This window comes from Arachis ipaensis, chromosome B2, assembly GCF_059453495.1.
Source record: "Arachis ipaensis isolate K30076 ecotype BB chromosome B2, ASM5945349v1, whole genome shotgun sequence".
In the NCBI taxonomy this organism is placed as follows: Eukaryota; Viridiplantae; Streptophyta; class Magnoliopsida; order Fabales; family Fabaceae; genus Arachis; species Arachis ipaensis.
The window spans coordinates 93,122,716-93,135,765 of record NC_142437.1 but is presented as its reverse complement, the minus strand read 5'-3'; the positions used below and the strand labels follow the sequence as shown (position 1 = coordinate 93,135,765).

Sequence of the window (13,050 nt, the reverse complement as noted above, 5' to 3'; positions counted from 1 at the left end):
TATTTTATGCATAGACAGGGACCGGTGTGAGTTATTTTTTTGGTGAGAGATCGCGTTGTCCTAATTTAATATGGACAGGAACCAGGTTGGGTGTTTACTCTATATATTACTACTATATTAGTAAAAGAAAAAATGTTATAAATAAATTAAATGTATTATTCAGACAATGAAATTGCAATTTTAATATTGACTCTGACCTAAGCCTATAGTCTCACTAATTACTCTCAGATTCAATGTGTCGTTCAAAGAAGTTTACACCAAAAAGAAACCTTCTATAAAAATTTATGAACCAAATAAAAATTGAGCTAGCTTGGTGCCTATTATAATAAATATTTAATGTTCAATCTTTTTTCAAGCGAGTTTGGCATGAATGAGATTAAAATGCTCCCATAGCTATGAATGTCGCTGAAATTAACAAGGAATGAAAGAAGTACTCAAATTCATTCATTACCTTGCCAGAGTTATTTTGATATCTTCTCACATCTCAGCATATGGATGAGCACAAGTAGTTCTTTTCAAAACAATGAATTACATGAAAACAAGTTCAATAGGTTAGTTTTTTCAGCCAAATCACCAATAATCCTGACAGGAACACGATCCATCCTTGAAGCTGTGGAACTGGTTAGTGTCGCGAATAACTATTTCTTGAGTTGTGATCGTTGAGACATGCTTTATAAAATTATGGCAATTGCGACAGATCCGCAGGTTTTTGAAGAGTCGTATTGTTTTCACATGGCTATTGCTCATAAGGGCAAAGGCAAGAGCCAACTTCTCACTATGGTGATTAAGATGTTCTTCTTTCTGTGTATGGAACATCATGAAGCACATGTTCGATTTGTGGTACATAACCAATCAATTTGAGCTTTTCACCAAGCTCCTCCAATTTCAAATGGATTTCCCTGATGTGAGGATGTGCCCCATCCAACACAAAGACATGTACTTTATTGTTTATTTCTACCCAGCAACAACCAGGTTCCTTTTTAACACCATGGCTGGACATCAAGACCCTTATTCTTTTGGCCTCTGCCCACCTGCCTTCGCTAGCAAAAATATTTGAAAGTAATATGTAAGTAGAGTCTGTCTCGCATTTGAGCTCAAATAGCCTTTTTTGCTGCTCTTTCACCAAATTTAACATTCCTATGCTTTGCACATGCGCCCAGAACATTCTCCCAGACCAATGCATTAGACGTGAGCTTCATCGCTTCGACAAAACTTTCAACGTCTGCAAATCTTCCTGCATGGCTGAGAATGTCAACCATACAAACATAATGCTCATCTCTAGGAGTTACGCCATAAACATTGCTCAAGGAGTTGAAGTGTTGTTTCCCTTCTTCAACAAGATCCATGTGGCTGCATGCAAAAAGGACACCTATAAAGGTAACATCATCGGGTAAGTTGCCCTCATCTTTCATTTTCTGAAAGGTCTCCAGGGCCTTATCACCCTGACCGTGCAGAGAGAATCCACGTATAGTGTTCCATAGGACTTTATCATGCCGAACCAGTTCCTTCAAAATAGTCTCAGCATCTTCTATGCAGCCACATTTTGCATACATATCGACAAGTGCACCAGAAACAAACATATCAGGAAGAAGTCCACTCTTAAGTGCCATAGAGTGAAGTTGCCTTCCACTTTCACTAGCAGTTATCCGGGAACAACCACCTAAACAGCCAGCAATAGTGAACTCATTGGGCCTTACTCCTTCTTGCTGCATTGAATTTAAGAATTTGATAGCCTTCTCTTCTTTCTCAGTTTGGGCAAAACCAGTGATCATTACTGTCCATGTGAAGACATCCCTATTGATCAACTTGGCAAAAACTATATATGATTCCTCCATATATCTAAATTTGAGATACATGTCCAAAAGGGCTTTCCTGTTTTTCAGAATTTGAGCATGAACTTGCTTTCCGAAGTTTATGTCTAAGAGATTAGAACAAGACCTTAAAATTCTAATAAATGTATACATATTTGGCCTAAATCCTTCGACAAGCATCTGGCAGAAAACATTTGATCCTGATCAGAGTAAGCATAGTCTTGAAATCCTGACAATAGAGTATTCCAAGAAACAAGATCTGGCCATGTCATTGTCTCAAACACCCAATAACCATCATCCACACAACCATTTTTAATGTGCATCCCGATAAGGGCATTACTTACAGAGACATCTGATTCAAACCCAAATTTGAAAATACAAGCATGGATGCTTTCTCCATAAAGCAGGTCACCCGATTAAGCAGCAGCACTAATAACACTTGAAAAGGTAAATTGGTTTGGTTCAACTCCTGTATGTCTCATCAAGTAAAATAGCTTAATTGCTTCACTGCTATGACCTTGCTTTTCAAGGCAAGCGATCATTGCACTCCAGGAAACTACATCATGGTCTGTGATCATCTAAAAAAGTCTCAGTGCATCATCTACCATGTCACACTTTGAATATACGTGTATAAGACTGGAACACATGAATTTGTCTATTTCAAAACCACTTTTGATTGCCAAACAATGCACAAGTTGGCCGTCTCTTGATTGTCCTGAATCTGTGCAACCCTTAAGTACACTGGACAAGGTAAATTCACTGAATTCTACTTCTGAATTTATCATTTTAAAAAATAATCTAAATGCTCCTTTCCCATCACCCACTTGAGCATGACAATTAATCAACACGTTCCACAATACTTCATTCTGCTCAGGCATGCAAAAGAGCACCTTATCAGCAAGATTGATTTCACCACATTTCGCATATAGATTAACTAATGCAGATGCAATAAAAACATCAGATAATAAACCCTCCTTAATCACTTCGGCATGAACCTGTTTCCCAAAACTAATATCCCAGCACATAGAACAAGCTTTCAAAGAAGTGGCAACCGTGAATTCATTCGGACTGATCCCTTTCTTTCTCATCTCACAAAACAAATCAACACCCTGCCTGCCATTTCTCTGAGCTACAAATCCCTGAATTAATGCAGTCCAGGACACAACATCTTGTTCAGGCATTTCATCAAGCGCCTGGCATGCATAACTGGAGTAGTCACATTTTGCATACAAGTTAATGAGTGAAACCCAAAAATGAGAATCGGGGTCCACCCGTTTTTATCTGGTGATCATGAATTGGCTTTCCCTCATTCAAAGCTCCTCTCAAAGCACAATTACCCAACAAGGAAGAATATTGTTTAAGCCTCTGCTTGCTACCCACATTTGACGGTTCCATCTCAATGTTCTTCTCTGTTTGAGGCACTGAGCAATGATTTTCACCACTAGGGTCTCTTTTAGGTGTTGTCCCTGTCCTCTGTTGAGCTGAACTAACTGTGGCAAAAATTTTGGAGGGGTTTCGAGGTGGTTTACGTGAAAAGAGTTGAACTTGGAGAATGGGTGGGGAGAGAAACTGAAAACTGTGTAGGTTGCACAATCCATAGGACAGAGTTGCGCATCCCATGAAAACTTCCACTTTTATTTTGTCTAATGATTATTTTTGGACGAGCTGAAGAAAAAACCAACAAACAAAAAGAAAGTTAGGCAATGCTGGAAATAAAGTAGAGGCATAGCAATAACAACCATCATAGATGAATGTGTTAGAGGTACTTCAATTTTACATAATCTGTTATCTTTAAGTGGATTGATGCACTTACTAGGGGTGTGTGTACATGTGTAGGATGAAACCAATTTGTTCTAGCACAGACATGGCCCTCAATATTCTCTAGGTCAATTTTTGAGAACCTAACCCAGCCTTAAACCGGATGAAACCTCATTATTCTAAGGCCACAACCATACTAGGTCTAGACTGGGATACAACTTGACAATTTTCTTCATATATGACAATTCTGAATTATGTAATTAAGGTCCAAATTTAGAACAACAGCTTATCAAAGAAAAGCAAGCAATTTCAAGGGAAATAGCCTGTAAAAATGCAGCAAATCCTTTTACACAGCACACATATTAGATGTTGCTAAGCATTTGAAATGTAGTATGTCCAAGATCCAGAAAGGATCAAAGATAGATCAAGAACTGCAAGCAATCATATGCATGGCACTTATATATTGTGTTTAACAAAGATGGGTTAGTGAACCTAAATGGCAACCGAAACAGAAGCAAACTAAGGCCTTCCACCTTCCATTTATCTTTTAATTACACTCAAATGATAAGTAAAACCGAATTAAATTAAGGCTCCAGAAAGTTAATTAGTTAATTATTAGTAACAAGGTTTAATCACAAGCAAGCAAATTAAGGTTCTATTTGGGCAGAACAGGGCAGAAAGATTAAAGAGCTACCGTTGAATTTAATCAATTTAATCACACATTGTATCTTCTTCTCATAAATAGGCAAAACCGGAACTAATCTAATAAAATAACTCGATGAACAAAGAACTTAAAAAAAAGTCGAATTAATCCATATTGTTAATATATCAAATAATCAATTTTTTTAGTGACATAGATCAAGTAATCAATTAATCAGAAATCAAGATATGGAGAGAGGCACAGAAGACTAGAAGAGAACATTGGTGGAGAGAGCTGACCGGCGGCGAGAGAGAGTACAGCTGCAGCAACAGAGACTGGGTGACTAGAGAGCACAGCAATAGAGGAGAGGAGCTCAAAGTTCGCAGCCTTGCTCCAGAAACATTAAATAGCAACAGCGAAGATGGAGAGAGAACACATAGCAGCAGCCGGCAGTGAAGACATGAGAGTGACGCTGGAGAAAGAAGTGGCAATCGTTCGGGCGTTTGAGAGAGATGCTCGAACGGGTAGAAAGGAAGAGAAAAAGAGGGGGGGGGGGGGGGGGAGAGGAAGGCAGGCTGGGTGTGTGACAGGGAGAGATGAGGAACTTTGGTGGGAGAAGATCATGGATTTGGAGTAGTGGCCAGGTGGGTATTGGGAGTGGCAGGCGTAGGCCGTTTTTCACTTTTTCTACTAATTTTGTAGATTTAATTAATCAGCTCTTAATTTTGTAATTATATTTTTGTCAGTATAAAAAAATTATAATTACTAATTTTTTTTTTTAAATTAAAAGTTTCATAATTAAAATTTTAATTAAATATTTAATTACATATTTTTTAATGAATTTTTCATTAATTTTAATATTTTTTATTAAAAAATCTAATTGCAAATTTGATAAAACTACATAAACTAACAATGTAATTAAACTAATTTTGTAGTTAGGATATTTAGATTTTTTTTTTCTATTAACAGTTTACCAATATTTATATTTAAAGATAAAATTTAAGACATAATCAATCATTAAATATTCAAAGACTAAATTTTCATATTAGTTTTCCAAATTCATGATTTTCACCAATTTGATCTCTCATATCCTAATTGCAATATATAGTGGTTCTCGAAATTGAACTTTGGACATCATAGTGGTCTCTAGTTCTCTCTTCGAGTCCTTGCACATTTGATGTGGCCCTCATAAGGGAGTATCACATAATGACTCTTGTTGTTGAATCGACGTCGAAAAGGGGTCTAGGGACTACTATGGTGTCAGCAATTCATTCTCAAAAACTACTAGAGTATAATTGAGATCTGAATGACTAAATTGGTGAAGGTCGTGATAAACTTTGGTATTCTAAATAAACAATTTTAAAATTACCGCAAATTTGAGTGGCGAGTTCATCCAACAAAACCATCAGCCAGATACAGAGCAACTGCATGCCAGGATTGTTCCTTCCATGGAACGAGTCATCTTCAAGTATTGAAGGCAACTTCTCTACAACAGCATCAACAAGGGAAGAGAGATAAGCTTCACTCTCAAGTTAAGGAAATAAGATCACAACAAAGAAAAAGAAGAAAGACATAGAGGAAGGTAATGAGAAAAGCTGGTTGTAGCTAGATTGCAGGTACTCGGATCTCTGGTTTTTTTTCTCAATAAAAGGGAAGTGTTTTCAGTTTTCTGTGCACACCAAAGTGATGTATTTGTTTATAATCACAATGCTATTCCGACTAAACAATTTATTAGTCTAATACAGAAGATTGATGGGTCTGGTAACTTGAACAGTTTGCATTCCTCTATTTGAAAATTCTGACCCAATGGTTCACAACTGAGTCTATATGAAGCCTAAATTCTAAATCTGAAAGTGTCAAACATAAAAGAAAAAAAAAAATCGTATATTTGCAACCAAAGCATGGTAATTAAGTACATTCAACCTAAATTTTTCTGAAGGAGTCACGTATATATAAAGCACAGTAGCTAATACATTATAGCCTAAAATCCAACTACCCTCCCTACAAATTCCCCCACGTGTATGAGGAGGAGCCTGACTGAGAAATATGTTTCTCAAGAAGAACCAAAAGAAGCAGAAGCTATAAGGATTTATACACAACAGCCACCCTTCTTTTCGGTGTGATCCATGTCCGGAACAACTATTCTTGTTCCCTTCAGAAGCCCTGAACTCCCATTGGGGTCTGTGTCGTCATTGGCAGAAAGTGTTTTTTTGCTGATTATTCGGTATATCTCGGTTAGAATGGTCAGAAAGGCGGTTTCAACATTGGTGGACTCGAGCGCTGAAGTCTCCATAAAGAACAGGTTCTCTCTTTGTGCAAACTCCTGGGCGTCTTCTGTTGGGACTGCTCGTAGAGCTGCAAGATCACACTTGTTGCCTATTAGCATTATGACAATGTTTTTGTCGGCGTGACCCCTCAATTCCTCTAACCACCTTGCCATGTGGTCGAAAGATTGGCGTTTTGTCATGTCAAAAACTAACATTGCTCCAACAGCACCACGATAATATGCACTAGTAACTGCCCTGTACCTGAAAGAGAGGAGAGAACTTTTTCAGAAGCTGTGTAACAAACTAAGATGCAAAACAAAAAATCTCGATGAGAGAAAAAAGAAAAACTAAACAAAACTAATATGCAAAAGATTGAATGTTTTGAGCATATATCCAAGCCAAACGAAAAGCAAACAAAAATACTTGTGATTGCTTATAATGCAGAAAAAATCTATCTTAACATCCCAGGAGCAATTAGCCATTACAAACAAATTTTCAGAAGAGAGGTGTTGCATAATCAGAAAAATATGATCACAATCCTTGGCATAAATCATAGTGTTGGGATCCATGTTTGGTCCAAAGGCTAGGTTTTTGCTTTTCAGAAATCAGTAAACAATCACTCATGGATATTACAGTAAAGACAATAATAGATTAATAATTCAGATAAAGCTTCATCAATTCATACTAAACTTATCCAATTAGTAAGACCGGTGCACCTTTGGTATGAGAAAACACGAAGGAAGTCCAATTAAAACAAATAAAGTTTTTCTATAAATTGATCCAATCCAACAACAGAATCCTAATTACTTTTTGTACCATTTTACAAGACACAGTCATATCAAGCTAGGATTGAACCCGCTGACCGGAAATTAATAGAAACGCACATGGGAAGGAAAAAAAAATAGAGAGGAACATCCAGAAAAATACTTAGTAGATAAAAGAAAGTTCAAAAGACATTCACTTTGCAGAATAGGAGTACTATCTTCCCACTGACGGGTGAACATTAAAAACAAATCAATCAAAAAGGTAGAAAATAATATTGACCAGCAAAAGCTCCTTTATGAAATTACATTAAGAATTAGAGCAACCAAAACATGCAAACTCCACTGAGGATCTAACAAAAAGTTAATTCACTGCAATAATTCCACAAATAAATGAGCAATAGGAATCTCTAAGGAATTTCATGATGGACTTATAGATTCTTAATGAGAAAATATAATTCTTAACGAACTATAATGTTAGATTTATAGATCCTTGAAGAAATACGACCTGCACACATTTCATTTCTTTGGAACCTATAAGTCCAGGGATCCTTTTTTTTTTTTTCTCACATATACTTATAAGTTCATAATAAGACTTTTCAAAGACTTATTTTATACATTTCTTTTAAGGACCTATATAAGTCTATTACAAAATGTCAAAATATATTTATCTTGTACCATATAAATAATAGATGAGAAAGTATAGGGAGCCAATGACCTAAGCGTACAATGTGTACAATGAAGGTTTAAAAAGTATTAGAGATATGATTATTAGTGTTACATTGTCTTGTCAGGTTACGCTTTTGGGATGAGTGGTTTCAGGACATGGTATTAGAGTTCCAGATCCGGAAGGTCAAGAGTTCGAACATTGGTGAACCCAAAATTAGCTTTTTATAACATGAAATGTTTATTATCCCTGGTATCCCGATGGTTATTCTGGATAGTATAGGTGATGTTCATTTTATTCATAAACCAAAGATTTAGCTCATTGTACACATTGTATGCTTAGGCCATTGGCTTTACGTGATCAATGCAGTTAAGTTTGGTAACGTATAATCCCCTTCTAGACTCGAATGAAATTTGTATCTTCACGAGGCTGTTACTATGGTTTAGTATATTTTTAGAATAGCAATGTGGAATCTCATGTCTTTGGGATGGATACCATCTATAATAATCATTTCTCTAATACTTTTTAAACCTTTATTGTACACATTGTACGCTTAGGTCATTGGCTCCTTATACTTTTTCTTAATTTTATTATTATATTTAACGTTCGCAGCTATTAAACTACCCAATCACCAACAACGTGGTGTTGTCATGGTGGTTGAGGCACACTATGACCCTAAAGGGAACCAGGTCCTACTCCTCCACAAACCAAACCTAACTACCCATACATAACAATAATTATAGCAATCAAGAATAAAAGAAACAGACCTAATTCAACAATTATAAGAATCAAGACCCATAATAATAATAAAAATAATAAATTATACATATTGAATTGAATTGAATTGAATGATAAAAGAGAAAGAGAAAGGGAAAGAGAAAGAGAAAGGAACCTTTCTTGGCCAGCGGTGTCCCATATTTGAGCCTTAACGGTTTTGTTATCGATGATGAGAGTCTTCGTTTGGAACTCAACACCAATCGTGGCCTTCGAATCCATGCTGAACTCGTTCCTCGCGAACCGCGCCAAGAGCTGCGTCTTCCCCACCGCCGAGTCTCCGATCAACACCACCTTGAACACGTAATCGATCTTCTGGTTGTAGTCACCGTACAAATTCGACATCCTAAATCAGAATTTTCTTTTTTTTTTTCCCTTAATATTTCTTCGGTTCTTCTGAGGAATTAGAGATAGAAAGGAATTGGAATTGGAATTGTTGTGCCCCCGCAGTTTCCTCAAAATTACCGCGGGAATTGGAACGTGGGAGGAGAAAGGTGGAAGAAGAAGGCGTTGTCTTCTTGTCTTTGATGAATCATGGAAAGGCTTCTTTCTGTTCTTGTTGTTGATGTCTTCTTTGGTATGATCGTAGGGGTTGAGTTGATCAATATAATAATAAATATTATTAATTAACAATAATTAAACAGAAAGAAAAACGAAAGAGATGTGACGTAAACGGGGAAAAGGAAAATCAGAAGGAAAATGTTTGTGTTTGTGTTTGTGTTGTGTTTGGGTTAGGTTCACAAATGCAGGGAGGCAGTTTGTGGGTGGGGGTGCATCAATAGCAAGTTCCTTGGTACTACTATTGGTATGAAAAAATAAGTTGGATTCTACAATTTGATTTTAACCGGATCGTTATTTTAATCCAAACCTAATCAAAATTAATTTAATCACCTTTTAAGATGTCTACTGTGAGATGGAGAGATTAAAATTCACCTTTGACACAAGTTACTATTTCAGGACAAGGACCAAATATTTTTTATATTTAATGTGAAATTTAAATTATCGATTTTTTTTGTAAGATATATATATATTTTTTTGAAATTTAGTAAAAATTTTAAAAATATTCTTAAAATTTTATTTTGTTTTAATTTTATCTCAAAAATTTTTAAAAAATTTAAGATTAATTCAACAAAAATACATAAAAAATATGCTTGATTTGCTTATATTAAAGGTTATTTTTATAAAATTATTATTGATTTATTTCTAATTTTTTTTAAAAATTTAGCGGTTTAAGATATAGTTAATACATATAAAAAATTTTTAAGATAAAATTAAAATAAAATAAAATTTAAAAATATTTTAAAAATATTTACCAAATTTCAAGTACAAAAATATACTTTACTCCTTTTTTATTTAAAGTAGGCAGAATTTTTATTCAATAAGTAAAAAAGAAGTTTAGGTCCACGATGGACTTCACAAGAGTTAAGATGGGAATTCCAATTACAATAGAAATACAACTTATAATAAAGAAAAACAATTTGAGAAAGGAAAAGTAGCATTCGTCTTCTTTCTTCTGTAGGGCTCACGAACAGTTTTGAACTTAACATCACTTGCTACAGCGTTATCAATGATTTGCTGCGGTAAAATTGCATTACCTTCAAATATAAACTTGTTTCTCACCTTCCAAATTTTTTAAAGTAGGTGACAACTATAATTATAATCTGTTTTCCATTTATTTGGTTCTTTGTCTTCTCTATCAATTGTAACCACCACTGCCAAATATCTGAATTTTGTTGCATGGTAGGGGTATTAATTCCAGAACGGCTCCAGAGCTCAGTAGATTGTTCGCACAGAACCAAGCAACGACCCACCGTTTCAATTTCAATTTCACTTATTCGGTAGATTAGGTTTGCAATATGAAACCTCTCATGGAGTTTTGAACAGATTGGAATGCCATTGTGCATGATTTTCCATAAGAAAAATTTGATCTTTTGTTGGCATTATAAGTTCCATATTGAGCTCCATAGGCATTGCTGCGCACACTATGTTGGTAGCATATTCAGCAGAGGCTGAAAATATTGATGTGCCACTGTGTAACCCGAAACTACTGAATAACTCCGATTTTTCACTCTTGGCCAGGTAATCAAATCTTCTTCTCCTTCAATAGTAGTACTCAGAATAGCCTGTGCAATTTTTGGACTGAATTGTTCTTGGATTAATTGTTGGTTCCACTATTGATTGCGTGTGATTAGTTGCTCTACCCAAATCAATTGACTTTCTGGATTATGTTGGGTTATAGTGGCTAGAGTGGGCATATTCTGAATCCATGGGTCTTCCCATATCCATACTGATCTACCCCTTCCTATCTTCCATTTAACACCTTTTTCTAAGACTTTTCGGCCTTTCAGTAAACTCCTCCAGCCCCACAAGGGGTTGGATCCCATATCTGCCTTTAGAAAATTGGAGTATCTGAAGTACTTGCTTTTGTAAACTGGATAGATCATTGCATTCCTTCTTGCAATCAACCTCCAACCTTGTTTCCCTAGCATAGCTAAATTAAAAGCTTTGAGTTCTTTAAAATTCAATTCGCCTTGGCAATTTGGTTTGCACATAGTACACCATTTTATCCATATTTTCTGTTCTGACTCTTTGTGGCCCACCAGAATTGCATAATCATCCTGTGTAATTCCTCTAGTAAGGTCTCTAGGAGCTTAAAACAGCTTAGAATATAAATGAAAATTGTTGTAGCAACCGCCTTAATAAGGACTTCTCTTCCACTACCCGACTGGAATGATCTCTTTCAATGTTGTAGTTTGCTAGACACCTTATCTTTAATATAGTTGAAAGTTGTTATTTTTGATCTCTGGACTACCGATGGTAAGCCAAGGTATCAATCTTGATTTTCCACATGTGAAACTTATAGAATGGTTGCCATTTGTTGTCTACTCTCTATCGGCGTGTTGTGGCTGAAAAAAACAGAAGATTTGTTCAGAATGGAGATTTGTTATTTCAGAATGGAGATTTGCCAAAAGTTGTTATTTTTGATCTCTGAAGATTTGTTGTCTACTCTCTACTTCCCGCTAAGCATAGAGTAGGTGTTGAGAATGGCCATCAACTTTTGATAATCTCTCTCTACAGCCCTGCTGAATAAAACTGAGTCATCTGTAAAGAATAGATGAGTAAGAGATGGACATCTATGATTAAGTCTCACCCACAATTTCGTGCCTCTATTTTCTTCCGTGGAGAAGATGGGATAACCCTTCTGCAAAAAAAGAAAAAAAAAATAGATAGGGGGATAGAGGAACATCTTGCCGCAATCCGCTACATGGTATAAAGTAGACATCAGATTGTCCTTCCCCAGTAACAGAGTAAGAGACCGTCATCACACATTCCTTAATCTAGTCCATCTATTTCTTACAAAAACTCATTTTTTTCATAATAGCCCAAACAAAGCTCCATTCCACCTTGTTATACGCCTATTCATGTCAATTTTGAATGTTAATTCCTATTCTCCAAACCTCTTGTTTTATAAGAAATGCATAAATTGATGAACAATCAACACATTATCACTAATAAGCCTTCCTTTAATGAAAGCGCTTTGATTAGAACTGATTACTTTATCTATCACTGACTGTAATTGATGTACTAATACTTTATAGAAAACAATACCGAGACTAATAGGTCTGACCTGTTTCGTAGATGTAGTATTAGTCACCTTCGGGATTAAACAAATGTGGGTATGATTGAATGCACTCAGTATGTGGCCCCCCCATAAAGAGACTGATAACTGCTCTTGTAACATCTTCCTTAATTACCTCCCAAAAAAATTGATAGAATTTTGTAGTGAACCCATTCTTACCAGGAGCTGAGAAGGGATTAACAGAGAAGACAACCACTTTAATCTCTTTTTCAGTCACGGGTCGAGTAATTCTTCTGTTAATGTCATCGGTAATCTTTGTAGGAACTTCTTTCAGTGCCTTTTCTGGGTCTATTGGATCAGAAGCCGTAAATCATCAACTGCTTGATTAAGAGAAATGATGATAAATTACTAAACCGCACGTCCTCACCCACATAGTTAATTAATTTGATTACAGATACTGATTTCATCATGTAATGGGCGAGTTTATACCATCTTTTAAAGGTTTTAATTTCAACTATTAAGTAAGGAGAAAAAAATATAATAATATTTGGAGACAATAAAATTTGTTTGGCTTTCTAATGAGTTAATTGATCTCGAAATTGTACTCATTCTAAATTGGTTCATAAAATTTTAACCTACTCTCCAAAATTTACATTTGTAACTCTAGTTAGTTCCTCGACTATATCCATTAATGGCGTGCTGACGTGGCATGTTGACGTTGACCGTTAGTACCACGTATCAGAACATGGTTCGACTATGTGTATTGGGGTGCTGACGTGGGAGTTAGTTACA

The 13,050-nt window shown here is 35.8% G+C and overlaps 1 protein-coding gene and 1 pseudogene across 2 annotated transcripts; both read right to left on the bottom strand.

The window, feature by feature from the left end:
• Positions 1-411: 411 nt before the first annotated feature.
• On the bottom strand, positions 412-4,648 carry LOC107625485 (pentatricopeptide repeat-containing protein At2g03880, mitochondrial pseudogene; annotated as a pseudogene). The gene is made up of 2 exons (XR_015904765.1): positions 4,509-4,648; positions 412-3,476 (listed from the first exon to the last, which is right to left on the bottom strand). The product of XR_015904765.1 is annotated as a pentatricopeptide repeat-containing protein At2g03880, mitochondrial pseudogene (transcript).
• A 1,310-nt stretch (positions 4,649-5,958) lies between these two features.
• LOC107625484 (ras-related protein RABA4d) lies at positions 5,959-9,509 on the bottom strand. The gene is made up of 2 exons (XM_088503509.1): positions 8,797-9,509; positions 5,959-6,737 (listed from the first exon to the last, which is right to left on the bottom strand). The coding sequence occupies exons 1-2, from the start codon at positions 9,021-9,023 to the stop codon at positions 6,299-6,301; spliced, it is 666 nt and encodes a 221-aa protein (XP_088359635.1). The 5' UTR covers positions 9,024-9,509; the 3' UTR covers positions 5,959-6,298.
• Between the last annotated feature and the right edge of the window lie 3,541 nt (positions 9,510-13,050).

What these genes read in the sequence shown, in the direction of transcription:
- LOC107625484 (XM_088503509.1), bottom strand. Translation starts at nt 9,023, where the DNA reads ATGTCGAATTTGTACGGTGACTACAACCAGAAGATCGATTACGTGTTC. An exon ending in GACACCGCTGGCCAAGAAAG is followed by an intron (nt 6,738 to 8,796) that starts GTTCCTTTCTCT and finishes CCTCTCTTTCAG; the next exon opens with GTACAGGGCAGTTACTAGTG.